The 27,846-nt window shown below is 56.3% G+C and overlaps 1 protein-coding gene across 1 annotated transcript; it reads right to left on the bottom strand.

Annotated features, from left to right (window-relative positions):
• Positions 1–35: 35 nt before the first annotated feature.
• DACT3 (dishevelled binding antagonist of beta catenin 3) lies at positions 36–27,846 on the bottom strand. Its single transcript, XM_067556792.1, has 4 exons — positions 27,607–27,846; positions 5,444–5,555; positions 4,764–4,913; positions 36–4,358 (listed from the first exon to the last, which is right to left on the bottom strand). The coding sequence occupies exons 1-4, from the start codon at positions 27,820–27,822 to the stop codon at positions 2,704–2,706; spliced, it is 2,133 nt and encodes a 710-aa protein (XP_067412893.1). The 5' UTR covers positions 27,823–27,846; the 3' UTR covers positions 36–2,703.

Below are 27,846 nucleotides of genomic sequence, written 5' to 3'. Positions count from 1 at the left end.
GCGCTGCCCCGGGGGGGATTGAACAACACCAGGCACGGGGAGGTGGATAAAACGCCAGAGTCTGATCTACTAGAGCTCCAGCCACACTCAGTCCCGGGGCGTATACGGGGCTTTGCTACGGTCGGCCTAGCTTGAGAGTCGGGGCCTGCGCCCCCCAGCCCACACCAGGGTGTCTAGCGTGGCACACCTCAGTGCCACTTCACAAGCCACGTTTGCACAGTCATGGATGTGCACTGCCTGCAACGGGGCCCTGATCTCGGTCACTGTGTGTCTGGGCAGCGCCCGGCGAGACGGAGCCCTGATCTCCGTTGGGGCTCTGTGTGTGTTACCATAATAACAAATAACACTGCGGTGGGTGCTTTATTCCCTGACGCCCAGTAAAGCGGCACTTCCACAAATAACACTGATTTTTATTTACAAAAGGAGCGAAGAGGAGGGGGAATTCTCAATAGAAATAGCAGACTGGCAGCGGGTTTGCCACGGACTGCAGGGACGTACCTCTGTCCAGTGCAGACTCCAGGGGAGTTACGTTACAAAATCAGAATAATAAATACGTTCATTTTTTTTAAAAAATCAGCAGGCGCCCAGGTGAGCGTCGCTCCATGGAAATGCTGGCCCAGCGATTTCCCACTAGCGGGACAGGGAAGTAACACAGAAGCTGGGTCCCTGTTGGCACATTAATTCTGATCTGAGTGGGGGGCCCGGGCGTCTATCTGCGGATAGCAACGGAGCGGAACGGGCCAGATCTCTTTAGTAACCGGCTCTGGGCTCCCTGCACTCTCTGGCAGCGAGATTAAACCTGCACAACCAGGGCTGGGAATTTTATCACAGATGCGATGGAGTTCAACCACGATCCCTGCCTAGCCACAGAGTGGGCACCGCCCCGGGCAGCTCACAGCTGCAACCCGAACGCTGGCCTGAGCCAGTCTCAGCCCCAGGCAGAGGGACCCCTGGCAAGAAGGGGGGCGGCCATGGTGTCTCCCTGTGCGAGCTGAGACTTAACGAACTCATTGTACACAGGGAGAGGGGGCAGCGTTACCCAGCTGGGCTGGAACTGGGAAGCCAGAGGGGAAAGGCTCCTCTATCACCCGTGGGACGGTGATGCCATCACTCACCCTCCCGCACACACAGCTGGGCTGGTTGAGTATCTGATGTGCTACAGCAGTGGCAGCATGTGGGGGTGGGGGGCGACTAGAGTCCAGGGTCCCTTAGGGAGAGGCTGGGATCTCAGCACCCTTAATCCATCAGGCTGAAGCCCCGGGGCTCGATCCTTGGGCGCAGTGGAAGAGACGGGCCCGTCCTGACCCAGACGCCGCCGTGCGCCTGGCAGGGCACAGATCACAGCAGGCCACAAAATCTGCTCGTGATTCACACTCGTGGGTCACGCTTACACCCTGTGCCCTGGCCACAACTGGGTGCCAGCCGCCAGGGTGTTTCTCTAGGGGCATAAGTTCATTCGTGCCCACGGCATCACCATTAACGGACCTAAGGAGCTCAGCCCCACACACGTGCAGGCACGATTGCTTCCGCCACACGCCCTCCCCACAAGCACCCCACATGCAGCTCAACACCCCACGTGAGACTCTTACCCCAGGGCCCACAATTTCACCAGCACCCATGAGCATCTCCAACGCAGCTCGGCCTCAGGATTTTACCACCAGCATCCCAGCACCAGGGGCCAGCGTTTCCCCAGTGCCCCGCTTTCACCTGGGGCAGGAGTGGGGTGGGCAGTGAGGGTCTCCCAATGGCTCAGCCCCAAACAAGGGTGAAGGGAAGTCAGGGCAGAGTCAGGGCAGGCTGCAGCTGATGCAGACCCATCTCCCTCCCCAATTAATGTTAGCACCAGACCCCCAGCAGCTGGCACCCCCTGCCCCTCCTCATGACATCCCTGCCCCCGCCCATGCAGACTGGTGGTGACGGGGGCATCTTGCACCTCCGCTAAAAATGAAACCTGGGGGCTTGAACCCACCAGCTTCCAGCCCAAGGTTTCCATCACGAGGCCCCGTCCACAGCAGAGATGGGGGTGGGGTGGAGGGGGAGGTATGGGGCTGGGCAGGTTGGGGAGAAGGATCTGGGGGTGGGGCGAAGGGGGCGGGGAGCTGAACCAGCAGGAAAGGAGATCAGAGGGGACCCAACGCCGGACGGCTGGGGGGATGAAGTGCCCCTCCCCAGGCAAGAGGCACGCAGGGCTGGGAGGCGTGAGGTCAAGGGCCCCCAGGCCAGCTGGTGGGTCAGAGGGGCGCCCCCAGGCTGCGGGGGGTGGAATAGCGGGTTGAGGGGAACCCCCAGGCTAGTGAGGGTCGGGGCAGGGGGTAGATCAGGCTGGGGGTTGGCTCAAGCGACATTCCCAGGCTGCGGCGGGCTGGATCATAGTGGAGGGGTGGGTCACCCGCAGAGGGGGAGGCCGGGCTTCCCCAGGCCAGGGGGTAGGGGGTGAGCTGGATCAGACTGGATGGGGTATGGGGCAGGGCACACTCCCAAGCTGGAGGGAGTAGACAGGGGGTGGTCAGTGCCCCGCCCAGGCAAGGGGTGTATGGGGCAGGGTAGGCTGGGGGCACCCCAGACTGAGCAGATAGTCACTGAGGGTGGGCCAGGGGGGTCTGGGGCAGGGTGGAGGAGGCTGGAGGGGGTGTGAGTTGGGGGGCACCCCCAGGCTACGCGGGGGGGGTTGCTTCATCCTCCCTCCCCCTCCCCGCCAGGGTCTCACACCGTCGTCATCACCTTCAGGGAGCCCGATCGGAAGCGCATGATCTTCTTCTTCAGGGCGTGGGAGGCCTTGATCTTGACGAAGACCTTGGGCCGCCCGCCGGCCTGGCCGGGCCCCCCGCTGGCGACCAGCTGCGGCGAGAGCTGCTGGGGCCAGACCAGCCCGCTGCTCTCGTCCGTGTCGCTGGAGCCGGTGCTGAAGGCGGGCGAGCCGCCCTCGCTCAGGCTGGACTGGCTGTCGCCGTAGGCCAGCCCCTCCTCCAGCCGGCAGCCGGGCGCCGGCCGCGCCCCGCCACCCCGTCCGGCGGAGCACTCCGAGTCGCTCCCGGCATAGCCGTACAGCAGGTGGCGGGGGGGCCCCGCCCGCCGGCTCCGCCGCGCCTCCCTGGCACCCGCCTCCTCCTGGCAGATCTCCGCCGTCGAGCGCCACTTCCGGCAGCCGGCGGCGCTGGGGTGGGGGCGGCGCTGCCGGGGCGGCTTGAGCGCCACCTCGTCCCGTTCCACCGTGTGGTACTTGGTGCCCGAGGGGCCCGGCTTGTTCAGGAGGCTGTTCTCCGACTGGGAGCGCGCCGCCTTCTTGCCCCGGGGGGAGCCCTTCCTGGCACTGCCCCGGCGGCCCCCCGGCGCCTCCCCCCCCTCCTCGGTGAAGCGGCACTTCTTGGGCAGCGCCATTGCCCGGGGCCTCTCCCGGGGCGTCACCGGAGCCCGCTCTGGCGACAGCTCCACCGAGCGCCCCTTGGTCAGGGGCGGGGGCTTCTTTTTGGCGCCCCGGTGGGCCTGCTGGGCCCGGGGGGGCTGCTGGGCCGGGATGTACTGGGCCTTCACCATTTGGCAGGCCCCGTCCTCAGTGCAGGCAGGCGGGGGGCGGCCGCCCCTCTCCTCGTAGGGAGGGGGCTCCTGACCGTTCCTGGTGGGGCCAACGTCCTCGCCTGGCGCCTCCTCATAGTGATTCACCGCGAGAGCTGGCCGGAGGTGGGCCAGGGCCTGCAGCGTGGGGGGCTTCTTGAGGCTGGAGTGGGGGGGGGCGTAGCCCTCGAGGGCCCCCTTGCCGGCCAGCGTCCTCTCGGCCGCGGCATCCCAGGACGACCAGATCCGGGCGGCTGCGCCGGCCCCGCCCTCGTAGCCGCAGGGCGAGGGGGTGCTGCTGCCCCGCTCCATGGCCGGGGGGTGCTTGCGCTCCGCCTGGGGGGCCAGCAGCTCCGAGGGCCGCTGGCAGAGGCTGTTCTGGCGGGCCACCCCCTTGGCCGGGGGCTCGGCGTTGAGGCTAGTCCGGGGCTTGCCGCCCCGTGCTAGCTGGCTGCGTCGGCGGATCAGCCGTGAGATATAGCTCTCCACCCTGTGGCAGTGCGTGGCCTCGGGGTAACAGGGCAGCTCCTGCCCCCCAAACTCCTCCAGCCCCCTGGCCTGCTCTGCCCCATAGCCCCTGCCCGGCGAGAAAGAGGTGGCGTCATAGAGGCAGCCTCGGAGCAGCGGGTTCTGCATGGCCACAGCGTGAAGGGGGCTGGGGTACAGGAAGGGGTCCAGGCTGTCCCGTGGGGGGTGGCGTGGTGGCAGCTCGGTGGGGTGGTCCTGAGAGCTGGCGTAGGGGGCCGAGTAGGAGCGGGGAACCATGCCCCGCCCGACACCGTCCTTGCTGCTGCTTCCCACCTCGCCTGCAGGACAGAGAAACAGACTGAAGGACAGGCCCCCAGGGATGGAGGGTTGGGCCCACAGACAGAGGCTCCGGCTGCACCGGGGCTGCACTCAGCCTCCTTCACTCCCATGGGACGAAGACAGCCTCCCTCGCTGCCCCCCCACCCCTCCTCTGCCAGGGTCTGACGATCCCTGACAGTCTGTCCAGCCAGAGATCACATGGGAGCAACCATGACTGCGGGAACCCTGGGCCTATCTAGCCGGGTAGCCCCTAGCCCGCTTGGATCAGACCCACACCCATCCTGCCCGGTATCCCCCCTGGATCGGACCCACGGCCCATCTGGCCAGGTATACCCTCCGCCCCCTGGACTAGCCAGCTGACCCCAGCCCCACACTGGTCTCTCAGGAGCCGGGCAGCCACTCACCCACAGACTTGGGACGCTCACTGGCGTAGCTGCCACGCGATTCGGCCTGGCCGATGCGGGAGCCGGAGCCGGAAGGGAAGCCGGAAGAGTCCCCGAACCCAGAGGCCGTTGAGTCCGAGGCCAAGGCAGAGGAGCCATCCTCATAGAAACCTGCAACAGATGGCAGCCATGAGCTGGGGGAGGGGAGGGGGGCGGGGAAGGGGTAGGGGAGGTGGCAGCTGTGAGCTGGGGGGCGGGGAGGTGGCAGCCATCAGTTGGGGGGCAGGGAAGGGGGAGAAGAGGCAGCTGGGAGAACTTGGGCAGGGGACACAGCCCTTGGGGAGAGGGGGGGACTGTGATGGGGGGCAGTGATGGACCAGGTGGTGTGGGAAGATGGAAGACGAGGTGCCATGCACTGGGGAATGGGTGCGGGGGTGGAATCGCTGCTGGACCCACCCACGGCCTGTGGGAACCGCCGATGGGGGCAGGATGGATTGGCCATCTGTGGACCAGTGGCGGGGATGGGGGCAGCCCTAGGGCAGCCAGCTGGCCCCTTCCCAGGGCGGACCACGGCCTGGAAGCCAGGGTGTGAGAAGCAGTTTTGGGGCCCCATTTCCCTGCAGGGATAACAGGAGGTGGGGACAAGCTGCGTCTCTCCCCCCATCTGAGACACGCCCGGATCACACCGCTGGGGCTCCTACCCGAGCTGGGCCAGCTGTCCGTCTCGGCCACCTCCTCGCAGGCCTTTTCGGGGTACAGCCGCAGCCCCCCCACTTGCTGCTCCAGCTCCCACATCAGCCCAGGCAGCGCATCCTGGAAGCGAAAGCAGAGGGGCGGGGTGTTAGCGAGTTCGATCCTCCAGAAACAGGGGGCTTCCCGGCCCCCATGGGGGGGCTGAGCTACCCCCACAGTAGTGGCCCCCCACCCAGAACCCACTGCAGCAAGTCACCCCCCTCAGCCCCCTCCCAAAACCTGGGGTCAAACTGCCACCCCCAGCAGCAGTAGGTAGTCATGGGGGGCCAGCTGGACCCTGAGCACCCCCCCCCCATGTTTATATTTAGTTGAATCTTGAACCCTGTGGGGCATCACAGCGGGAGGGGGGATGTGCGGCTGGCAACCCATGTCGGGAAGGGGGGTAGGGTCTCTGGGTGACCTTTGACCTCCAGACAGATGGGTGGCGGGGAGACAATGGGACCCATTTGGGGCTGTCGCTCAAACTCTGCTGGAGACAAAAGGGGGGGGACGTCCTCACCCCAGGGCAGGGGGCCTGAGAGCTCCAGGGCGGGGGGGGGGAGAGGCAGCGGCTACTGCCCAGCCCACAGCTCTGGGATACCCCAGCCCCCACCCCCAGCTATGGGGTGTGCAGCTGGCCCGGGAAACAAGCCCCAGGGCGCTGCAGCCAGGAGATGGGCCCCAGGCCCTTCAGAGCCTGCGCTGGCCTCTTTCCTGCCCCTATAAGGTCAGGAAAGCAGGAGACAGCCAGATCCGAGCGCGCCGGGCCTGAAGCAGGGGGAGGGAGACTTCCTGAGGGGGGGAGGGTGTTTGATGGGGTGTGGGCTGAGGGGGGGGGGAGAACAAGAAAAAGAAGAAGAGAAAAGTGAGGGAAAGGAGAGAAGAGAGGGAGGGAAAAGGAGACGAGAGAGGAAAAGCAAGAGAAGGAGAAAAAGGAGAGAATGTGTCACGAAAACCACCTTTATTCACCTAACATTTCACTAAATCTCCCTGAGAACGTTGTACACAAAGACAGGGCTAAAAGCAAGCCCAACACACCCAGTGGACGTTCAACTTGGATCCGAAAACATCATCGCCACCAAGTTCAGTCCAACTATTATTTACACTCCCCGGCCACCAAAGGGCGTCCAGCTTCCAAGTCACTGAATAAAAGGTGGAATGGGTCTGCAGCCGGGCCGCCGTCACACGCCTCACACCGCGCCACCCCGGGGAGATTTCAAACCAGCTCTCCCGGCCCAGGCGAGAAGTGTGAGAGAGAGGGAAGGGGAAGGCAGAGAAGGAGAAAAAGAATGGGACAGAAGAAACTGAACAAGAGAACAAAAGGGAGTGAGAGAGGAGGGGAAAAGGAGAGGTGTATCCAGACAGACAGATGGGGTTACATGGGGACAGACAGACAGAAAACAAGTGAGGACAACCCCCCAGCCCCCAAAAAACGGAGAGAAACAAATGAGTGACAGAACAAGGGAGGGGGAAAAAAGAGAGACAGGAAGATCTTCTTTGCCCCCCAGCACAGACCACCCCATTTCCTTCCCCCCCCCCCACACACACACACACACAGGCCTCCCCCTCCCAATCCCCGCTATCTCTGCTTCACGCTTGGCTGCCTTCCCCTCGCCTGGGGTGAATCTCAGCTCAGAGATTGCGGGGCGGGGGGTTCATTTATCACGGCTCCTGGGAAAGGGGGAGGCGACACCCAGGCAGCTACGGAGGAAATTAATTATTCCTAACACAACTGAGACATTGATGAATACATTACAGCACAGGGGGCTGCAAACAAAGGGGCCGCGGAGTGGGGGGGGGATATTCCTATCCCCCCATATCTACCCCCCTCCTCAATAAATACAACCTGTGTCCCCCCGTTCATGAGTGACTTTCTAAATCAAGGGTTATCCTGCTGCTCTAGGGACATTTGACAATTTCCCCCCCTCCTCATTCCTGACCCCGACTCCTCATTGCCCACCCAGCACCCCACCCCCCATTTCCATCGTCTGTCTCCCAGGGGCCCCAGTGTCAGGCTGATGCGGGGAGTCCGGCCGCTTCGAGAAGGGGCTGGATGTAAAAATGGCAAATGTCCCAACTATGCCCCCCCAAAAAACTGTAAAACTTTAGGGGGACCTGAGGGTTTGTTTTCCTTGGGTCTTTCAGCATCAGCGTAGCAGGGTTTGGGCAGCAGAGAAAGAGCACAGCTGGCAAGGGAGGGGGAAGGATAGCCTAGTGGTTAGGGGCATGAGCCTCAGACTGAAAAGAAGGGGGTTCAATTCACTGCTCACTATACAGCCCCCCTGGGTGACCTTGGACACAAGGCTCTCTGTGCCTCAGTTTCCCCATTTCTACAATGGGGATAGGAGCCCTGTCCTGCCTCTCTGGGATGCTCTGAAGATGATTACCCTGAAGTGTGTGGGGTGCTCTAATGCTATGTTAATGGAGACCAGAAATGAGGTGGCTGTTACATGGAGTATCCAGAAGGGGGCAGCACTCACAAGCCAGGCCAGAGTTACCATTTAGACACCTAAATAAGTTGGGGGCTGAGGTCCCCATTGTGGATACGGCCTTGGAAAACCTGGCCCTAGATGGCCTTGGCCACTGAACTTTCTGCCCCATCAAATCCTCCAATGGTGCCAGCCCTCTCTAGTCAGGTCCTTATCCTATGCCTATCACCCCAGTATCTGGGCACGTTACCATACCGTGTTCACGGTCTCCAGCAGTGCACTGAGGCGTCCCATTAAGTACGTGCGTAGAGGCAGTGCTGGACCAGGACTGAAATGACCTGCATGCATCACCCATGTGCTCACTGCATCTTTCCCTTGCTGGAGGGCCAGACAATCCAGCCATTGGAGTTTTAAACACTCTGTCATCAAGACCTGCTCAAAGCTAAGGCGTACGGGGCTGGTTGGAAATTTGAGAGCCTCCCCACTAAATCATGCTTCTCTCCCAAGACTAGGAATAGAAGCCAGGAGTCCTGGCCCACACTTTAACACACTAGCCCCCACTCCCATCCCAGAGCTGGGAACCCAGGAGTCCTGCGAGTTAAAATGCCAACCGTAAAGATGCAGATGCAGTCTGTTTAGTCTGACAGCATGGAAAGAATTTTTTTCAAAATTAAAAAAAAAACCAAACAATTCTCCTTGAGTTACCAATGTCAGCTAAGGGTCTAAGCCCCCAACTGATATAAATGGGTGTTACTCCACTGGCGTCAGTGGGGCAAGATCCCCCACTGGTCTAAATTGGTATCACCCCATTGAAGCAAACAGCACTACACTGGTTTGCACCAGCTGAGGTTCTGGTCCAAAGATTTTTAAAACTGGAAAAAGACTGAAACCCACCCCTTGAAACTGCCAGATCCCAGCAGTGCCCCAGCTCACCCAGCACCCCGGCTCCCCCTGGCTAGGGCCAGGCATTTCAGAGCCATGTGCAAGGCACTGTGGATTGAGCTGTAACCAATCAACCTGCCTATGAGGGAATTTCTCCCCATCTCCATGGCTTCACAGTGGGCTTATACCCGGAAGCAGGCGGATTTATATCCCACGTCAATTTTCATCCCAGTGCATGTAGCCACAGGCGTTCTTATTATTCATATTAATGGCTAATCCTTTTTGGAATCCTGCTAAACTCTGTAATATCTGGTGCTGGCGTGTTCCAAACAACTAAATCCCCCCCCCCCCCCCACACACACGGGTTTGAAAAAACAGCCACAATCCAACAGTCAGGAGCCATGATCAGCCTCTGGTAAAGGATGGAGCTTAAAGATACAGCCTGGGATACAACGGCAATGAGTGCTGAACCTGTGGTTTTTGCATGGGTGTATTATGGGCAGCCCAGGGAGCGACGCCAAGCATTAAGGTTGCCTGACAGTTTCCATTGTAAGAGCCTGTTTTGGTTACTTATAACTTTAGCTGTTCAGGCTGAGCTTTTCTGGAAAGTTTCAGCTAAAACGGTTCAGCCGTTGGTGAGAACGAAGTTAGAGGAAAAGCTGCGGGTTTTGCCATGTTCCACAAAAAATGTGTTTTGCAGCCATTTGGTGGAGAAGCTCTAGCGCCCCCCTGCTTTGGGGCAGGGACTTGAAATCTGGCAGCGGGGCCACCCTGGGGCCAGAGATGTGCCTTCTGCTGGTCACGTGAGAATCTGCCCTGTGTGCCAACCAGACCGCCCATATGCCATCCCCGCAGAGCAACTGAATATGTTCCAACCTAGGGCTGCAGGGGTTCAAGCAAGACTCCTGGAAATTGCTCCTTACAGATGCTGGGGGGGAACAGGAAGGGGGCAATGCAGAGCCAAGAGCAAGGAGATTCTCTCTCCTGTGCTCCGAGTGCTCCCCCTGCTGGCCCCCAGGCAGCCAGGAGGAGGAAATAGCTGCCAGGCTGGAGTGCAGTGGGGTGAGGAATGTGGGGGCTGGAGGGGGGAAAAGAAGAGATGTGAGTAGGGAGAGGAAGAGAGAAGCGGAGTGGGGTAGGAGCAGGCGCTGTGCCAATGGGACCCGTTAGTCATGAGCCTCAACATCCCTCTGCTGTAAGCAAATAGCTGTGAAGCCTACAGGCAAAGCGCGTGTCTCGTCCCCCTCTAGTGGCCAATCAACATAGAAGATAACAGCCTACTGATGCTAACAGTTACCGATAGCTCAAGTGGCAGAGGACTATGCTGTGCATCCAGCTATCCCAGCCCGATGATGCCCCGCATGTATGGGGAGGTCAATACGGCTCCACAGGATGAAATCCTCTCCCCTCCCAATTTTTAAAATCATAGGCGATTACATTTTTACAAACCCGCGTTAAGAGACCTGGTGTATATTTAAATCTAGCCTACATTCCTCCTGGCTTTGTGGCTAGGATTAGCTGCAGCGCAGTATCAGGCAGCCTGCCTCAGGGAAATGGATCTGATCTCTTGAGAGGTTAGAGATTGCAAAGACCCTATTGATGCTGTGGGTTTCCTGCCTGCATTTCACCTAGCTCAGGAACCCTGAAAAGCGCTGGGTTGTTTTCACTCCGATTCTAATCGATTCCACTTCTTGTCTCTCACCAGCACAAGGCAGCAAATATAATCACGTACGTGGCAAGCTGCACGTTCAGAACTGTACAAATATTAACTCTCTGTTCCCCAGGTCGGTGCTATCCCTGCTTTACAAATGGGGAAACTGAGGCATACCGACTGCCCTACCATCAATGGCAGATCTAGGAATAGAACCCAGGAGCGCTGGCTCCCAGCCCCCCCCCCCTCTAACTCACTAGGCCCCACTCCCCACCCAGAGTTAGGAATAGAACCGAGGAGTCCAGATTCCCACCTTCCCGCCCCTTTAACAATTAAACCCCGTCCCGTCCCCTTTCAAACTAAACATAGATTATACAGTTCTCCAAAAGAGAGCTCAAATGAGAACCAGGTGTGGGGCTCATCCACATTCATTCTGCACAGTGCCTTTGCTCTGAGCAATCCCCCGCCAAATTAAAGATAGGGCAGGGGGGAGCGTCTGGGATAAATTACAGAACAGAGCCCCGTACAGACATTGTAGGGGGGATACATTCACACAGGACGGCCTGGAGCCACAGACAGGAAGGCAGAGGAATTCTGACAATCACCGCAGCACTTGGGCTCCATGAAGAAAGTGGACTGAGGAGATCTGGGATCAGAGAGGCAGGACTGGTGGAAGTTCTGCAGGAGGGACAATGGGGGCCTCTACCATCGTGATTCAGAGATTTTAAGCCCAGAAGGAACCGTCATTCTGGTCAGCCAGTCTGACCTATAGAACCAGGCCAGAGAATTCTGCTTCCAGCCCATATCTTGTGGTCGAGCTAGAGAGGATAGTTAAGAAAGAGCTGTCTGATCTCAGTGCAAAAACTCCAAGAGATGGAGAATCCACCACTGTCCCTCCGTCAGCTGTTCCAATGATTAATTAATTGCTTTTCCTATCCAAAAACTTGAATCTTATTTAGTCTGAATTTCTCTAGCTTCAGCTTCCAGTCACTGCATCTTGTTATGTCTTTGCGTGGTAGATTAACAAGCTCTTTTTGCACCCAGAGATCTTCCCCTGTAAATGCTTATCCACTGTGACTAAGCCACCTCTTAGCTGTTCTTTCAATGAGATAAACAGACTGAGACCCTAAAGAGACCTTCCCTCTCTTGCTGGGAAGAAGCTTTTCCAGACCTGGCCTTGCTTGCCTCCGAATCCTCTTTGAGCTTCCCACCTCCTTTCTGGAATGTGGATGCTATCCTAGTAGCTGTGTACAGAGGTAGCCCTGCGGCTGGCTGGAACACACGAATCCCCCTCCGCAGAAAATTTTGAGGTTTCAAATTTTGTTTTCATTTTGCGAGGGAAGAAACGAGACCACTGGAAATTTCTCACAAAACCAAAAAACAACAACAAAAAACCAGGAAAACGAGAACTCTAGCCTGGAACAGCCAACAGCTCAGAGGTTAGGATGCTTTGCTAGGTTGTGGGACAACCAGGTTCAAGTCCTCCAGGAATAGGAATGGTGCAAAGAAAGTGACTAGGGAAGGGTTATTTCCCCTTCACAGAACACAGGAACCAGGGTCACCCTGTGACGTTAATAGGCAGCAGGCTGAAAACAAACACATGGAAATACTTCTCCACTCACAGACTGTCAACCCGTGGAACTCCTCACCAGGGGACATTGTGAAGGCCAAAAGTATAACTTGGTTCAAAAAAGAACGAGTTAAGTTCCTGGAGGACAGGTCCATCAATGGTTCTTAGCTAAAATGGTTGGGGACACAGCCCCATGCTCTGTATGTCCCTAAAGCTCTGACTGCCAGAATCTGGCACTGGACAACAGGATACCCCTCGATAATTACCCTGTTCTGTTCATTCCCCCTGAAGTACCTGGCATTGGCCACTGTCGAAAGACAGGCTACTGGGCTAGACGGACCATTGGTCTGACCCAGTCTGGCCGTTCTTATAAATAGAACTCAGGAGTCCTGATTTCCAGCCCCATCTGCTCAGCACAATCCTTGTTTTACAAATGGGGAAACCGAGGCATACTGACTTGCCTAAGATCAGCGAGCCAGTGGCAGAGCAAAGAATGGAGTCCAGGAGTCCTAACTCCCAGCCCCAGTTGCTCTAACTCCCCAGACCCCACTCCCATTCTAGAGCAGGAATAGAACCCAGGAGTCCTGACACCCAGCCCCCTTCTCTGGCCCACTAGACCCTTCTCCCCAGGGCTGACCCTAGACCGTTTGGTGCTCCCCCTCCATTTGTTAAACTTCTGAATCCCTTATTTTGTGTTACATTTGTAGCCTGTTTCATGACTTGGATGCACGGTTTGCAGGCACAGTTTCTCCCTGTCAGCTCAGAAGATGAATTTGCACACTAGGACCTGTAAATCTGTATTCATCCATTACATAACAAATTCGTTTCCTCTAAGCTTCTAAAAACTTTTTAATTTTAAGAATAATGGAAATGGGCTACCACCAAGAAATGGAGCTGTACCCCAACACTGGGTGGGCCGGTCTTAAACAGCGTTATGGCACATGACAGCCGTAGAACGTCAACCCTCGTCCTTTCGTTCAAACGGTCGCTTTTCTCACCTGTGCCCTCACTCGCGAACTGAAGCCAGCGTCAGAGAGATCTACAGACCGGCCAGTGGCATTTTCAGCGATAAAATAGCAAGCGATGCCAGTCTCTTGTCGGCCATCGTCAATTGAAGATGTTTTAATGAGCCTGAGCTTTTAAAAGCTGCGCTCACCACTCGTGACCGTGACTGGCAGCGTGAGCAGACTCCTCAAAGCCGTCCACACATTAGGAAAAGTGCCCTTCAGCTCTGCAGCACGAATGATTTGGAGTGGAAAGTGCTTCCTGAGTGGTGAAACGAGACGAATGTTGTCCAATTTGACACAGAGGTCTTTATCGCCGACGTCCGAACATTCCCAGTGTGTCAGCATCCGTGCAGCTCCATACAATTGTTCCAGAGTGTTTTCCTGTCCGCCAGCAGTTTACTAAGGTCAGACAAAAACCCCACATCTTCTTGCAGTGCTTCGTTTGTCCGAACCTTTCTTCGATGGGCAACATCAATGAGCGAGCAAAAAACTCCCTCTTGAATTTTTCTTCCGAGCATCTCATCACCTCATCTCTGCCCTCGTAACCACCTTGTCTCTTCTTCCGATGTCACTAACCACAAAAACAGGGCCCTGAGCCCGGCACTCCAGGTGGTGGCCCTAGACCACCAGAGCTAGGAACCTGACTTCCCCCCCACCACCTTACTCTAACCATTAATTTCCACTCCATCCCTGTACAACTAAACATGTTTTGTTCAATTCTCCAGCAGAGCATTAGAATGAGAACCAGATGTTGTCCAGGACAGGAATCGAACCAGAGTCTCCCATTTCCCCACTGAGCACTCTAACCACAGGGCTCAGGAAGCTGCCTCAATTGTGCCCCTTTGCATAACAGCTGATCCACTTTGTAGAGGTCATTAATTAGTCACTGGGCCAGAAAGAGACAGAAGGGAGAGTTCAGTGGTCAGGGCGCTTGCTGGGGATACTGCAGGCCAGGTTCAAGTCTCTACTCCAATGCCAGCAGACCAGAGACTTGAACTTGAAGTGATTGCACAGACAGTTTGTCAGGCCTATGATGGGACTGACAGACAATGTGTCCACACTGCAATGTGAGCCTGGTATTTCCAAGCCTGCATGTGAGCGTCCACACTGCTTTTAAACCTGGGCTTACAACTGCTGGGCCCCGGGTCTCACAGCTGTGCCAACATGTCCACACTGCACTTCGGGGTCTGCTGCCTGACTCGGGTCTGTGGCTCGGACTGCGTCCACACTGCAAAATGAAGGTGCTTGGACCTGAATCACAGCAGGACCAGGGCTCTGAGCCACCCCTCTAGCAGGGTCCTAGGAACCGGGTGAGTGCTTGCTGACTCAAGTCAGAGCAATTTGTGTGTGGACAGAAGGGGGGCAGATTGAAACCTGAGTCAGAGCCCAGATATAGTGTGCAGTGTAAACATATCCTTGGAGTAGGGACTTGGAGTGGAATTGGGCAAGTGTCCCGGCTCCTGGCTGCGTGTGGGGTCTCTTGGTCCCATCTTGGACCTGAAAAACATCCCCACAAATGTTTCCTTAAAACTGAAATTTGTCATGGAAATTCAGAGTCTGATGAATCTGCATTTTCCAACCAGCTCTCCATCCCTCCCCCTCCTCGCTGCTACTTGAGATTCCTCTGCTTACATAGCCCAGAAGCTCAGAAGTCCGTACTGCACTGGGAGCTCACGATCAGGCAACAGCCTCCGTGACCCCTCAGTCTGTCTCGGAGCCATTGCTTTCCAGGATACGGTCCCCCCTCTAGCTCGCATTCTTTGCTCCGAGACACATGATCTTGCATTTGGCTGTATTCAAACACGTTTGGATGTTGGAGCAACAAGAAGGAGACAAAGACACAAGCCAGACCTCGGCCGAGCCGTTATCGTCCAGCTAACAGCCATAAGCAGGGAGCTGGGCAGAGTGGAGTTTAAGCAGAGATCACAGCAACCAGAAGTGGAAAAGTGCTGTCAGATCCCATGACTTCCCCAGAGCCAGGGCTTGGTTCAGTCCAGCCGGATAAAGCTCTGTGCCTTTCACGGCTCAGGACAAGGTTAAAAAAGGGTTAAAATGCAGGATTCAGTTCAAGTGATCTCAGTGCAGCAAGCAAGCATCCCGCAGAGCCGCTGTGGCTAGCACATCAAATGGATGACAGCTACGCTGCATGCCACACGGGCACTAGGAATCTGACCTAGGACCTGCTGGGCCGGATCGGACCAGCACCTCATCGAGTGCAGTATCATGGGCCCGATCCCGGCTATCCTACCCCAGTGTTTGTGGCAGGGATGGTGGGAGATGGTTTTAAGCCCCTTTGCACAGTCCATCCCCCCTTGTCGTATTCTTGGCCTCCCCGCCCACCCCCAGTGTTAGCTAGTGCAGTCTCAGATCTGCTCTAATTCACACTCTATCCCCTCTGTCCCTGGGGGGCAGAGAACAGCCACAGTGCGGTGTGCCCTGGCCATGCCCCAATCTGACCCATGGCCCTGGGGGGCAGAGAACAGCTATAGCGCTGTGTGTTCCAGCCATGCCCCATATCCACCCTCTCTGGGACCTGGGGGGGCAGAGAATAGCCGAAGCACAGTGTGTTACAACGTCTCCCAGGATCCAGACCCTACATTGGGCGCTAGGATCAAGGTCCTTACCCCAGCTCCACACTTCATGGCAGGGACACTCAAGAGCCGTTCCCACCCATTTTAATGCCAGGGAAGGATAAAGGGCCTGAGCATAGATGAGAATTGGAACCATGTCTGCAACAGCAGCAGCTGCTTCAGAGGAAGGTGCAAGAATCTCCTCGCCCCCAGGCAATGATGGAATACCCTGCTGAGGGGAGAAGTTCCTGCCAGACCTCTAGGTTAGGGGGTTGACGTACACCCTGAAGCATGCAGGCTTATATCCCTTCTATTAACAAATCTCTTATTCTTGTTTTCCATTTAAACGTCTAACCCTTTCTTTAAAACCCTGCTATGCTCTGGCCTTAATAAAATCCTGTGGTAGGGAGTTCCACAGGATACTATGGTAGCAGTGCATCTCTCTCTCTTTCACTGTTCCACCCTTCACCAAGTCAGCACCCAGAGGTGGCTTCAGATTCACAACGCCTCTTAACAGAGGCTGATCCAGAAGAGCAAAGATGGGGAAGCGTTCGAGCCTTCATTCTTTTCTCCTGCAGTGGGACGATCTAGGCAGATGTTGGTCTCATTAGGACCATACAGCCCTCCCGCATGCTCCAAATCAGCATCTGACTTGCAGGTTTAGCCCTGAGGCTAGTAAATCTCCCAGCCTGGCCATGGTGGCTAGCATATCCAACACTGCACTAGCCTCTGACGGAGAAAGGCTGGAGCAGCTGGAGCTAGCATTGGCCAATGGATACGGCTCTTCGCTCTGTCTCTCCTTCTGTCTTGTCTGTTTAGACTGTGAGCTCTTCGGTGCAGGGACCGTGTGTCTGTGCAGTGCCTGGCGGGGGGAGGGGTGCTGTGATAGAAAGTGACATGTCCTGTGTGGCCAATTATGTGGTGCTTTTCCTCAACCCCCTGCTCCCGGAATCATGGGAGAACATCAGCTTCCATTTATTTCTCCTCAATACAGCAAGGGCTTGTCTAGATGAACCGTTACCATTGATCTACCCCAGATGTGTCTCTCAGGCTCATGGGAGGGCAGGCAGAGCTACCAAACGGGACCCCTGAAGGCTCCGCAAGGAACCCACCACCCCGTTTCATTATTTGGGAATAGCGTAAGGCCGTCTCACGCTTTTGAGGGAAACCAACTCATGCGTTTTGAACGCTTGGGGCTGGCAGCACCCCACAGCTGAACGGGAGGTGGGGGCCAGCGGGGCAGACAGGCTTCAGAGCAGGGGGAGCCTCGCTCTTCACCATGAAATCTCAAAGGACTTTACAAAGAAGGGCAGGATCACTACCCCCATTTTACAGCTGGGAAACAGAGGCAGGGTAACTCACCTATAGTCACCCAGTGGCTGAGCCAGCACCAGAACCCAGGTCTCCTGAGTCCCAAGCCAGTGTTTTAGCCACTAAGCCGCACTATCCCCGGTTCAGGGGGGGAAGCGGGGCCATCCAAAGCAGGAATAGCAGCGGCCCGGCACGCCAGCACGGCTGAGCTGCTGAGGCTGGGAACCATTGTACTAAGTTGCTCATTATGGCTGGTCCCCACAGTGTAGTTCAGAGCAGACTGCACGACTGGCAGTTGCAGAGAGCTCCTTTAACACGTTGGATTCAGATAGCCAGCAGCGCCCAGGGAATTGCAGGGTTTAATAAGCTTGCGCTTTGTATCGGTTCTCTCAGGTCTCTCTCTCTCGCATTCCCTTGAAGAAGCTGCCATTCAGCATTCGCTCCATCCAACCCCTCCCCACGCTGCCAAGAGGAGAGGAGATGAGGGACCATAAAAGTCTATTGGGTGGAAGCAGGGCTCCCCTTTCTCCACAAGAAAATTCCTCTCGGGCTGCTTTCCCGAGGGGAGAAAGGGGGCGGCTGTACAAACAAAAAGGAACGGTTGGAGACATACGTTGTGTGTAAAAAACACTCGCACAGAGGAAACCACACGGCTCAAGCATTCAGGACTCCTGGGTTTTTACTCCCAGCTGTGAGAGAGAGAGGTTAGAGCCAGGGGAATTGAAAACCAGGACCCCTGGGTTCTATTCCAGCTCAGAGGGGAGTTGGGTCTAGTGGTTAGAGCAGGAGTCTGGGAGTAAGGACTCCTGTCTATCCCAGCTCTGCCACTGACTCATTGAAGGACCTTGGGTGAATTACCTTCCCTGCTCTGTGCCTCAGTTTCCCTTCTGTAAAACAGGGGGTGGGGCCCTAATACTAACCCACTTTGCGTCCTGTGGCCAAAGAACGCCATACAAATAGGAAGCATTAAATGGTTTTTTAAAAGAAAAGAACTTAAATAAACTTCCCGTGCTTATAAGTGCTTCTCCCCCACCCCCCTCCAATCCCAGGTTTACAAGGGAGTTAAATGCCTCAAAATGCAAAAAGGCACCTGGTGGGATTTTACAAAAGGGTCTGACCCGGTGAAATGCCTAACTCCCATTGGCAGGCGATGGATTTAGATTCCTCCTTCTGTGAACTCAAGCAAGGCTCACTTCTCCAGCTATACGACAGGAACGCAGCAGCGAGGAGCTGGGGGGATAAACATTTGTCAGGGCCTGTCAGACACTGAGGTGCTGCTGTTGATGAGTGCCCTACATGCACCCAGGCAGACTAGAATAGAAAACGCCACGAGAGCGAAAGGTAGCGTCTGACACCAGCTCTGCCCTGGGTAGCGGACTGAACAATGCAGCACCTCACTCAATATACGGGATTGGAATTTCCTAAAGGAGTTAGGCACGTGAATTCCATAAACAGCCAATCCCCCTAGATTCCCAGCCTTAATTTCTGAAATGAGATTTAAATCGTTAGAACAAGAGCTTGCTAAAAAAAAAACCAACCAGGAGCTCCCATAGCAACATTTAATTCCTGCAGAGCTTTCACTTCACTAACATGGATAAGAACAACAGTTGTGTTCGGGTGGTTAAAATTAACACACAGATTTCGACGAAGCACGAAATGTCTTGTCTTCTAAAGCCTCTCAAACCAACTTTTAAATGACCATTAATTCAAGGCTGTTATTGATTCCTATCTCATGGGGGGGAATACAACATCCTTTCACAGAACAAAAATCCAGGTTGGTTTAATTTGATGGAGTCTTGGATGAGCATTTATAGCAATCTAAATCCAGAAGGTACCATTGCGACCATCTAGTATGACTTCCTATATAACCCCCAATGAATTCCTGTTTGAACTATAGCAGATCTTTTAGAAAAACATCCCCTACTCAAACGAAACCTCAGCCTTGGAGATGAGGAAAAGATCTTGGTGGAAACAGGCTAGGTTTCTTACCAGAAGAGTTTCTGTAATTGGCTAGATATGGGCAAATACATATGGAGGGGGGGAAATTTATCTTATTGGGTGGGTATTGGGGTGGCTTTTTTCCTTCTACACCAAATGCCGTTGTGTGCCCTATTCTCTAAGTAGTCTTGGGCAGTGCTTAATTTGTGCCAGGGCTTGACAGGGCTGAGTCCCGCACCGGTACGTTGGCAGTTCATAGTCCTGCGTCAGTTATTGCTTGAGCCTTGGCACCTCTTCCATTAGAAATTAAGCACTGGTCTTGGGCCAGGGCAAGTGATAAATAAAATGTGAATCCATGTATATTTCTCTCTCTAGATGTGTTGTGTGTGGTTCATATACCTAGAAATGATCTTTTCCCTATTAGGTTATTGGAGACCTTAGAGGGATTTGCACATGGTGCCTGGATCCAAACTATTTCTTAAAAACTTACTGGGGCTGTTACATCATTGCTTCTCACAGGCATTACACCGTGGATGATTTAGCCGCGGCTATACTTAGAACATCCCAGGCAGTGCATTCAGTATCTTCTCTGCGGCTTTCCGCCCCCTCGGTAGGGTTTTTTTTCCCCCCCGCCTTCTTAATTACAAGGGATATTTGCATAAAAGCAGTTTCTTTTGTTCCTGCGGCATTTAACAGCTGCTAATGCCTCCACCTGAACTGAAGCCACAATCAGCTGCACGGCATGGCGTGGTAATCTTTTCAGCAAGCCACTGACATGCTCAAGAAAGATAATCTGGAGAAAGGTCTGTGGTAGATGAGAGCTTCCCAGCAACAGTGGAGATAGAATTCAGAGCCCTCTGCCACAAAAGTCCATCTGGGGCAGAAGGAGAATCTCCCGTGAGGTAGGTGTTAGCAGTATAGGGCTTGAGACACACAGCAGAGCCGTTCCACGTCTATCCAGAAGAGGGCAATGCTGTGAAATTGTTACACTATTCCCCTAATGGACATCAAACCTTTTCACAAGCTGGGCAAACACACTCAGCAGCAGCATTCAAATGCAGCCACCTCTGGGGTGGAGGCCTGCACAGCACAGGGATGGGGTAGATTTTTGGCCAATGGCACCAGAGCAGATCCCTACTCTTATTCCAAGATTTTTTTGTGTTTTTTTAGTATTCACCCAGAATACACAAGCTTCCAGCCATGCATCTGGGCCTGCTATTCACACTCTAGCCTTGAGTCAACAACTTTTCTTTAGCAAGGCTGGCTTTGTGGGTAAGGCAGTGAGCTAAGTACCAGGAAACCAGATTTCAGGTCCCAGCTCTGCCACAGACTTTCCCTGTGTGACCCTGGGGAAACTGAGGCACAGCACTGGCACCTCTGAAAAATGGGGTGCTGTAAAGATCAAATGCTCAGTTGCCATGGTGATGGGTTTGCACAGTTGCCATGGTGATGGGGACCATACAAGGACCCAGCCAAACAGAAGTGCCATGTCTGATGCTGACGCACGGGATACAAGAAGAGGATGGACTGAGCCAGAGAAGATGAGATGGGGTGCAGCCCTTGCGTATGTTTCCCCAGCTGGGAAGGGTGGCTGAGGTCATTGTGAGTGGATCCAGAAGCAAATACGAAGCTCTGCTGGACGTATGAGCCAACTTTTGTTGCCACGTGGGCTTTATTTTTCTTCTTTCTTGTTTTTTTTTTTACTGAGATCAGGCCCCGTCGTGCTGGGCGCTGCCCAGACACACAGTGACCGAGATCAGGGCCCATTGCGCCGGGCACTGCCCAGACACACAGTGACCGAGATCAGGGCCCCGTCGCGCCGGGCGCTGCCCAGACACACAGTGACCGAGATCAGGGCCTGTCGCACCAGGCACTGCCCAGACACACAGTGACCAAGGAAGGGGGAAGATAATGGAGTCTGTGTTGGGGTCAGATGGGGAAGGGACTCCCTGAAGTAATGGGGCCCATCCTGGCGCCAGCAGCTTCCCCTGCCCCATCCATCCCCATGCACCGATTCATCAGGTACAGCTCCCTCCCTCCCCCAACAATCCAGGCCGGAGTTTCAATCCTTTCCGCACAGCTCCCCTTCCCCCCAGCAGTTATGGCCCATAAGTAATAAAGCAGAGATAAGGCACAGGAGGGAGGAGTGGGGGAGGGGGCGAGGCTGAGCACCAGGCAGGAGACTGCCCCCCTGCACCCCATCAGCATCCCTCCGCCAGTGGGAATCGGGGTGGGGGAAGGGAGGGCCAGGCAGATCCAAACTGCTCCAGCCAGCCCAGCCAAGACGTCCAGTCCGCCCCCAGCAACCACTGCCAGGCCCTTGCCCCATGCAGACAGCTCTCAGCCCTCGCCCTGCCCCAGGATTTAAAACCCAGTGGGGATGGAGGGGCTGTTGCCCTCCCCCCCCGGCGCAGCCACGGCATAGACACGCCGGGAGCAGCTCGCCCGCTAGGTAGGATTATTGCCCTTGTTTTACGGATGGGGAGCGCGAGGCCCAGGGACAGGCAGCGCTTCGCCCCTGGATCCCAACCCCGGCCGTAGCGCACAGCTGCGAGACGGCAACCAGGGTTTTTTCCTCCGAAGAAATGAGGAGCAGAGAGGAGAAACCAGACTCCTGGAGGAAAGGCAGCTCCAACGGGAGCCAGCTAGGTGCGGACGCTGCAGCCAGGGCCGCGTGGCTGGGCTTTGCTTTGTCTGAGCAGCTCTCCCGAGGAAACCCTAAACCGGGGCCACTCCAGACGCCAAGCCACAGCCTCGTGCACCGTCATGTCTCAGGCATGAGCCGACCTCAGCTCGGCGGCCGCCGGCTCCACCATCGCCCATTCCAGACGGCTCACGTGTTTCCCCTGCCGATGCTCCAACACTCCCACACGCCCCAGCCCCATCTGGAAGGCTGAGGAGAAGACCTGAGAGAGCACAGGCCGGACAGCGTGTCATGGAGACCCGGCCAGCCAGGAACAGCCAGGCCAGAGCTAAAGACATTGACAACGCTGAAATCGTACCTAGCCACCGGCACTCCCCTCAGGAAGCTCACCACACTGGGTGGGGGAGGGGTGGTCCTAACTTCCATCAGCCAGGACACCTCCCTAAGGAAGCTCACCACACCATGCTGAGATGGTGTCAGAAGCCCTTTTCTCTCTCTCTCTCCCCCGCCCCCCCACATACACAGGTGGGGTGGCGGCGGGAAATCACAACTGTGCAGGAAACAGTTTGCCCATCCTCTGAGAATTTTCTATTTTTCCTGTCCTGAATCGAGATGAAAAGCAAAAATCCTGAAAATTTTCACCACCCAGCAATCAAAGCAGAAGACGACAACTGGGTCCAATCGCAAGGTTTCGTGTTGATGTAAACCAGACGAATAAGAATAAAAAAGGTTTCAGTTTCTTTCGTCTTCCTATAAATTAAACTTCAAAATTTCCGTTTCAGCCCCAAAAATACCTGGAACCTTCTCGTTTTGGGAAACGTCACGACAGGGATGTGGGGACAATTCCTAACTCCTCCCCCTTCATCGCCTCCCTGATCAGGCAATTTGTCAAAATCAAAACTTTCCCACAAAAAGTTTTGGGTTTTGATGAATCGGCGTCTCCCAGTGAAAAAAACATTTTGTCAAACATTTTGTCTTGGGGGGTGCGGGGAAAGAGGCCTCCCCATCTTGGGAAGGAACCCCAGCCCAGCCAGAAGATTAAGACCGAAGAGTTGGGGGAATAGGATGGCTTCGAGCGTGACCCCTGTGCAACACAAAGGGGGCGGAGTCACAGCACTGGGGCGGGGCCAAGGAAGTACCCTATGCAAGGCTGGGCCCAGCATCCGGGATTGCTTTGCCCTGCCACCATCCAGGACACTGTTTAGAGGCAGCTCACCACGCCACTGACACACAGCCAAGATGGGAGGGGCAGGGGGGGTGTGAGTAGGACTCAGAGGCCTGAAGTCCAGACAGCCTGTTCTCTGGCTGACTCACCCCCGCCGTAGCCCAGACAGTCTCAGGGCAACAGCAGGACTTGTCGGCCCATTATCCCACTGCTGGAGCAGCGTTATCAGCACCAAGGCCTGTGTCTGCTGTGGGAAGGGTTCACCCAGCACTCAGCATCTGGATCTGACTGCAGCTTCGTCCCCGGGGCCGCACGGCTCCATTGCCCCCTTCCCCCAAAACAAAGTCCAAGGAATAGCCTCCAGACCAGCCTACCCCAGCCCCATCAGAGGATCTCATCACTATGCAAAGCAGACACCTCTCATTGGCTGCCGGCTGCTCGCCCCATTAATCCCCTGCTGGAAGATGCTGCCGGGCTTTTTGACAGCGGTTCCGCAAACGTGAAGTCGGTTTAATTAATTCGGGGTGGGGGCAAAGACGCAGCAAAATCTTTTTATTAAATCAGTAAATAGCTGGCAAAGCTGCAGCTGAAAGGGGGGCGGGACGGGTGGGCTGAGATGTATCCAGCCTAGCAGGAACCCTACAGACCTCGCAGCAGCATTAGGGACCAGTAACGCCAAGTGATACCTGGTCAGAGACGCAAATAGCCCCCATGGCTGAAATCAGCAAGACAGTACAGCCAGGACAATGAAAACGCCCAGCACCTTGCAAGAGGGTGGAGGTGGGAAGGATCAGCTGATGGAGAGAGCACAAGGGAGGGGGAATCAGGACTTCTGAGTTCTACCCCCAGCTCTGGGATGGGAGTGGTGTCTAGTGGTTAGAGCAGTGGGCCTGGGAGCCAGGACTCCTGGGTTCTACCCCCAGCTCTGAGAGGAGAACTAGCACTTACAGCAGAGAGATTTGGTGCCTTGAGATTTTGGGTTCTAGTCCTGGCTCTGACACCGATTTGCTGGGCATGTTACTCCCCCATCTGTGCCTCCATTTCTCCCTATATCTTAAATTCACCAAGGTCACTGCTGCTGGGAGGACGCTCACCAAGCCACTCAAGTCCTAGCTGCCCCTGCTGCAGCAATGCTAAGAGTCATTAGATTAGAGCATGGGGGTGGGGGTGAAGTTATTTGCTACATCACGTCAGACTCCCCCTGGCCCCTCCAGCCCAGCACCCTGCCACCAGCACTAATCAATGTCCAATGCTTCAGAATCAACCATGCTCCTGGCTGATGCGCTGCAGGGCAGGTGAGTAATCCCCTTCCTGACCCTGCTCCAGGGACCAGCTCCTGCCCTGGAGCATGACCTTGCTTAGTCTAACTCTCCCCAGAGGGGCAGTGGTCTGGAGAACAGCACAGCAGTGCTGTCCATCTGTCTGTCCTACTGAGACAGGGAGGGGCCCAGATTCACCCAGGGAAGGACTCCATTGAAATGAGCTTTAGAAGCCACTTTCCAAGGGATAAGCTGGTCCTGCAGGCCTGACAGGCACAAGCCCTGGGCAAAGGTGAGCAGCTTACTACACAAAGTGACACAAGACCCACATACCAGACCCCACACAACATCCCCCAACCCCACTCCAGGAGCCACTGGGGACAGTTGCTTTGGTACTGCAGGGTCATAGGTTAGAGTCACCTCAGAAGCGGGACAGACCCTACCAGCAGCTACCCCATACGCCAGGGAAAGGCAGCCTGTCCCATTCCCTCCCCGATATGGTCTCCTTAGGCCAGAGAGAAATCTGCCCCACCCAGCACTTACTGCTACAGGCTGAGCTCCAAGAGGCAGGGCACCTTTGTGAGGAAGCTCACCACACCGCTAACCCCTTCCCAGCTACGGCACTGCTGCAAGGAAGCTCACCACAACCCCAGCCCCTCCCTGGCTAGGACACTGCCTCAAGGAAGCTCGCCACACAACCGAAGTCCTAGCCGACTCTGGCACAGTGACGTTGGGGTCACGGAGGAACCTGCTGCTTCTAAACGATGACCGGACAATCGCATGTCTGTGAGTGACCCACCCCCCTTCGACACCCACCCCATCCCCCCACTGAGCAGGCTGAGAACGAGGTGGGGGAGGACGCAGCCCATGCACCAGCTGAGCTGACAAACTCTGCCAGACAGACAGACACCCTGCCCCCCAGAGGGCTCTCCATAGCACTCCCTGAAGCTGGCAGAGAATTGGATGGACAGGAAAGACGCTGCACATGGCTTTTCAAACACTTTCTTGCGCCACACAAGGCAGAGACGGATGGATGGGGACACACCCCCCAACAATCTTCCAGGAAGGCACCTTTTAACCAAAGAAGCACCTCCCCCCCCCCCCCCATACTGCCATGGCCACCCCGCCCGCTTTCCTTGCTAACTTCAGTCCCTTTCCTTGCAGGAAGAAGGCTCGACCTCAGCAGAAGTACCAGCTGGATGCCAGCTTAACACGAGGCAACTGGGGAGATGGCTACGATTTCACACCCGCTGCGATGGAGCTAGTGGAGCGAAGCTGATTTACCCCAGCTGGGAAGCTGGCCCCATTGACTCTAATGGAGTTACAGCCAATTTACTCCAGCTAGGGATCTGGCCCCAGACTGTACGGTCTTTGGGCAGGGACTCTCTATGGCTTATCCACGCAGCGCTCAGCTCGACAGGGCCCCGGACCCCAATCAGCATCCCCCAGCTGTTACCTCAGCACAAAATACCAGTCCGACCTCAGCAGCATGATGCAGAGAAACACCTCACCTGCCACCTCAGGCCTCCCCTGAGCTGCCTTCTGCCAGCGTCCCCCCCCCCCCCCCCACAGGCTACAGGATCTTTCCATTCCCCCCGCACAGGAAGGAGAAGACAATGGGTGCTTAGTCTAATTTGTTAATTGCAAGACAGCCCTTCCCCCACCCGTGGCACTGCCACATTAGCATTGGAGCTGGGCACAGACTGAATTCTGTTACTAAAGACGCCAAGGCAGAAATGATCAATGGTCCATTGAATCCAGTGTCCCCACCACCTCTGTCCTTGCTGTGACAGATCAGACTAACAGGCCAGTCTAGATCCACAGTCTCCCCTGGAGAGCACAAAAGAAATGGACCTAACTGTGACCTTGGATTTGGTGCCAGTGGAAAAAGGATTCCTTCCTGACCACTAGCCAGTGATCAGCCCTGAAGCATAAGAGTGAATGGCCTCAAACATCTTATCTTCTAGCCAACACTGGGGGTTTTGTATTAAAAAACAATCTCAACTTTTTCCCCCACTGGGGATTTTGTATTAAAAAACAATCTCAACTTTTTCCCCAACACCTACCCAGGTACTGTGCACTGGTACCATCCTGTGGCAAGGAATTCTGCAAGTTAATTTTGTGCTGCACAAGAGAGAATTAATTTTCTTCTGCTTTCAGTTCATCGCTTCGCAGTTTCACATGCCCCCTTTTTCCCATCAAGTCTGCCTCCATTCCAGAGGTGTCAGGCATACCCTCCTTTCTCTAGCTCCCAGAAAAACCCAATGCTAAAAGCCCAGATGCTATTATACTTAATGGAAAATCTCCCAAATAATGGCTCACGATCACACAATAATTCAGTACTTTGTTGCTTACCGTATTTATGCAAGTCCATACAAATCAGGAAGAAAAGATGGCCTGGGTTGCCAGAGTTGGGAACAGAACTCAGAAGTCCTGGCTCCCAGCCCCCTGCTCTAACCACTAGACCAGTGGTCCCCAAACTTTTTACATTGCACACCCCCTTACTCCTGTCCATGCCCCCCTCAAGGGCTGAGGCCGGGAGAGGGGTGCGGGCTGGGGCCAGCCACAGCAGTCAGTGGACTTCAGCAGCCGGAGGGCTGGGGGGATGCTGCCGGACGAGGGGTTGCAGCTGGGCGGCCAGGCACCAGGGACCTGCAGCTAGGCCAGACACTAGGGGCCAAGGACACGGCCAGAACCTGGGTCCAGATCAGGGGTTGTGACAAGGGGACTGGGCTGGGAGCTTAGGCCGCAGCCAGGCACCGGGGTGGTGGCAGGGGGACCAGGAGTGGAGCAGAGCTCCGGGCAGAGCAGGGCTAGGTGGCGCTCCCTCCCACACCCCAATGGGGGCAGGCCCAAGCCCTGCCACATCCCCCCCAACATTCCTCCACACCCCCCTAGAGGGGCACGTCCCACAGTTTCGGGACCTCCACCCTAGACCCCATTCCCCTCCCAAAGCTGGGGATAGAACCCAGGAGTCCTGGCTCCCAGGCCCCTGCTCTGACCACGCTGCAATAGAGAAAACATGCAAAGATCAGCAGATTCCAACCACAGGGCAGGAGACAAGGCAACCTAGGACATGGCGGTGCCATCTGCTGGGGTCAGGCAACAGGCCCGGCCCAGGGGCTCCCAGAGGCCAGGGTGTCAGAGATGTTTCTATGAAAGTTACACATACAAAGGAAGGGGAGGGGAGGCCTCCTGCTCACCTACCCCAGGAAACCCACACACCACGCAGTGGAAGCTCCCCCTGTGCCCCCATAACACCCCCACACACTGCATAGCTGGGGGCTCCCACACACACCCATAACACCCCCACACACCACACAGCTGGGGGCTCCCCCTGTACCCCCCTAACACCCCCACACACCGCACGGCTGGGGGCTCCCCCCGCACCCCCCTAACACCCCCACACACCGCAGAGCTGGGGGCTCCGCCCGCGCTCTCGTGCATCTTCCCCGCTCCCCAGCCCTTTGCCAGCCCCGCTCCCCACACTGCACCGCCAGGACCGTGCCCCTGTTGACCGAGACAACCGCGTAGCTCTGGGGAGGCCGGACGCAGCCCCCCGGCCCGGAATTAGTCCGACTGCGCCCAGCGAGTCCCGGCCCCGCACCCCCAAATCCCCCATCTCCCCACCCCGGATGCCCCGCCGCCGCCGGCCCAGCTCTCCAGACCCCGACCCCAGCCGCTCGGGGCCCCGGCCGGGACTCACCAGCTGCTCCTCGGGGGCCGGCTCGCCAGCGCTGCCTGGTTCGGTCTCCCCCGCCTGCTCGGCGGGGTCGGTCCCGAGGCGCAGCGCCTGCCGCACCCGGCGCTCCTGCCGCTCCCGCAGCAGGTGGAGCTCGCAGAGCCCGGCCAGGCTGCCCTCCAGCCAGCTCCGGAGCCGGCCCCGCTCCGGGCTCACGGGGAACGAGAACGCCCGGATCATCACTCCGGCTCGGCTCGGCTCAGC

The sequence above is a fragment of the Emydura macquarii genome, unplaced genomic scaffold (genome assembly GCF_026122565.2).
Source record: "Emydura macquarii macquarii isolate MOO-44397 ecotype Brisbane River unplaced genomic scaffold, CSIRO-AGI_Emac_v2 contig_1790, whole genome shotgun sequence".
Taxonomy (NCBI): Eukaryota; Metazoa; Chordata; order Testudines; family Chelidae; genus Emydura; species Emydura macquarii.
The sequence above is the reverse complement of the archived record's forward strand: the minus strand, read 5'-3'. Positions and strand labels throughout refer to the sequence as shown.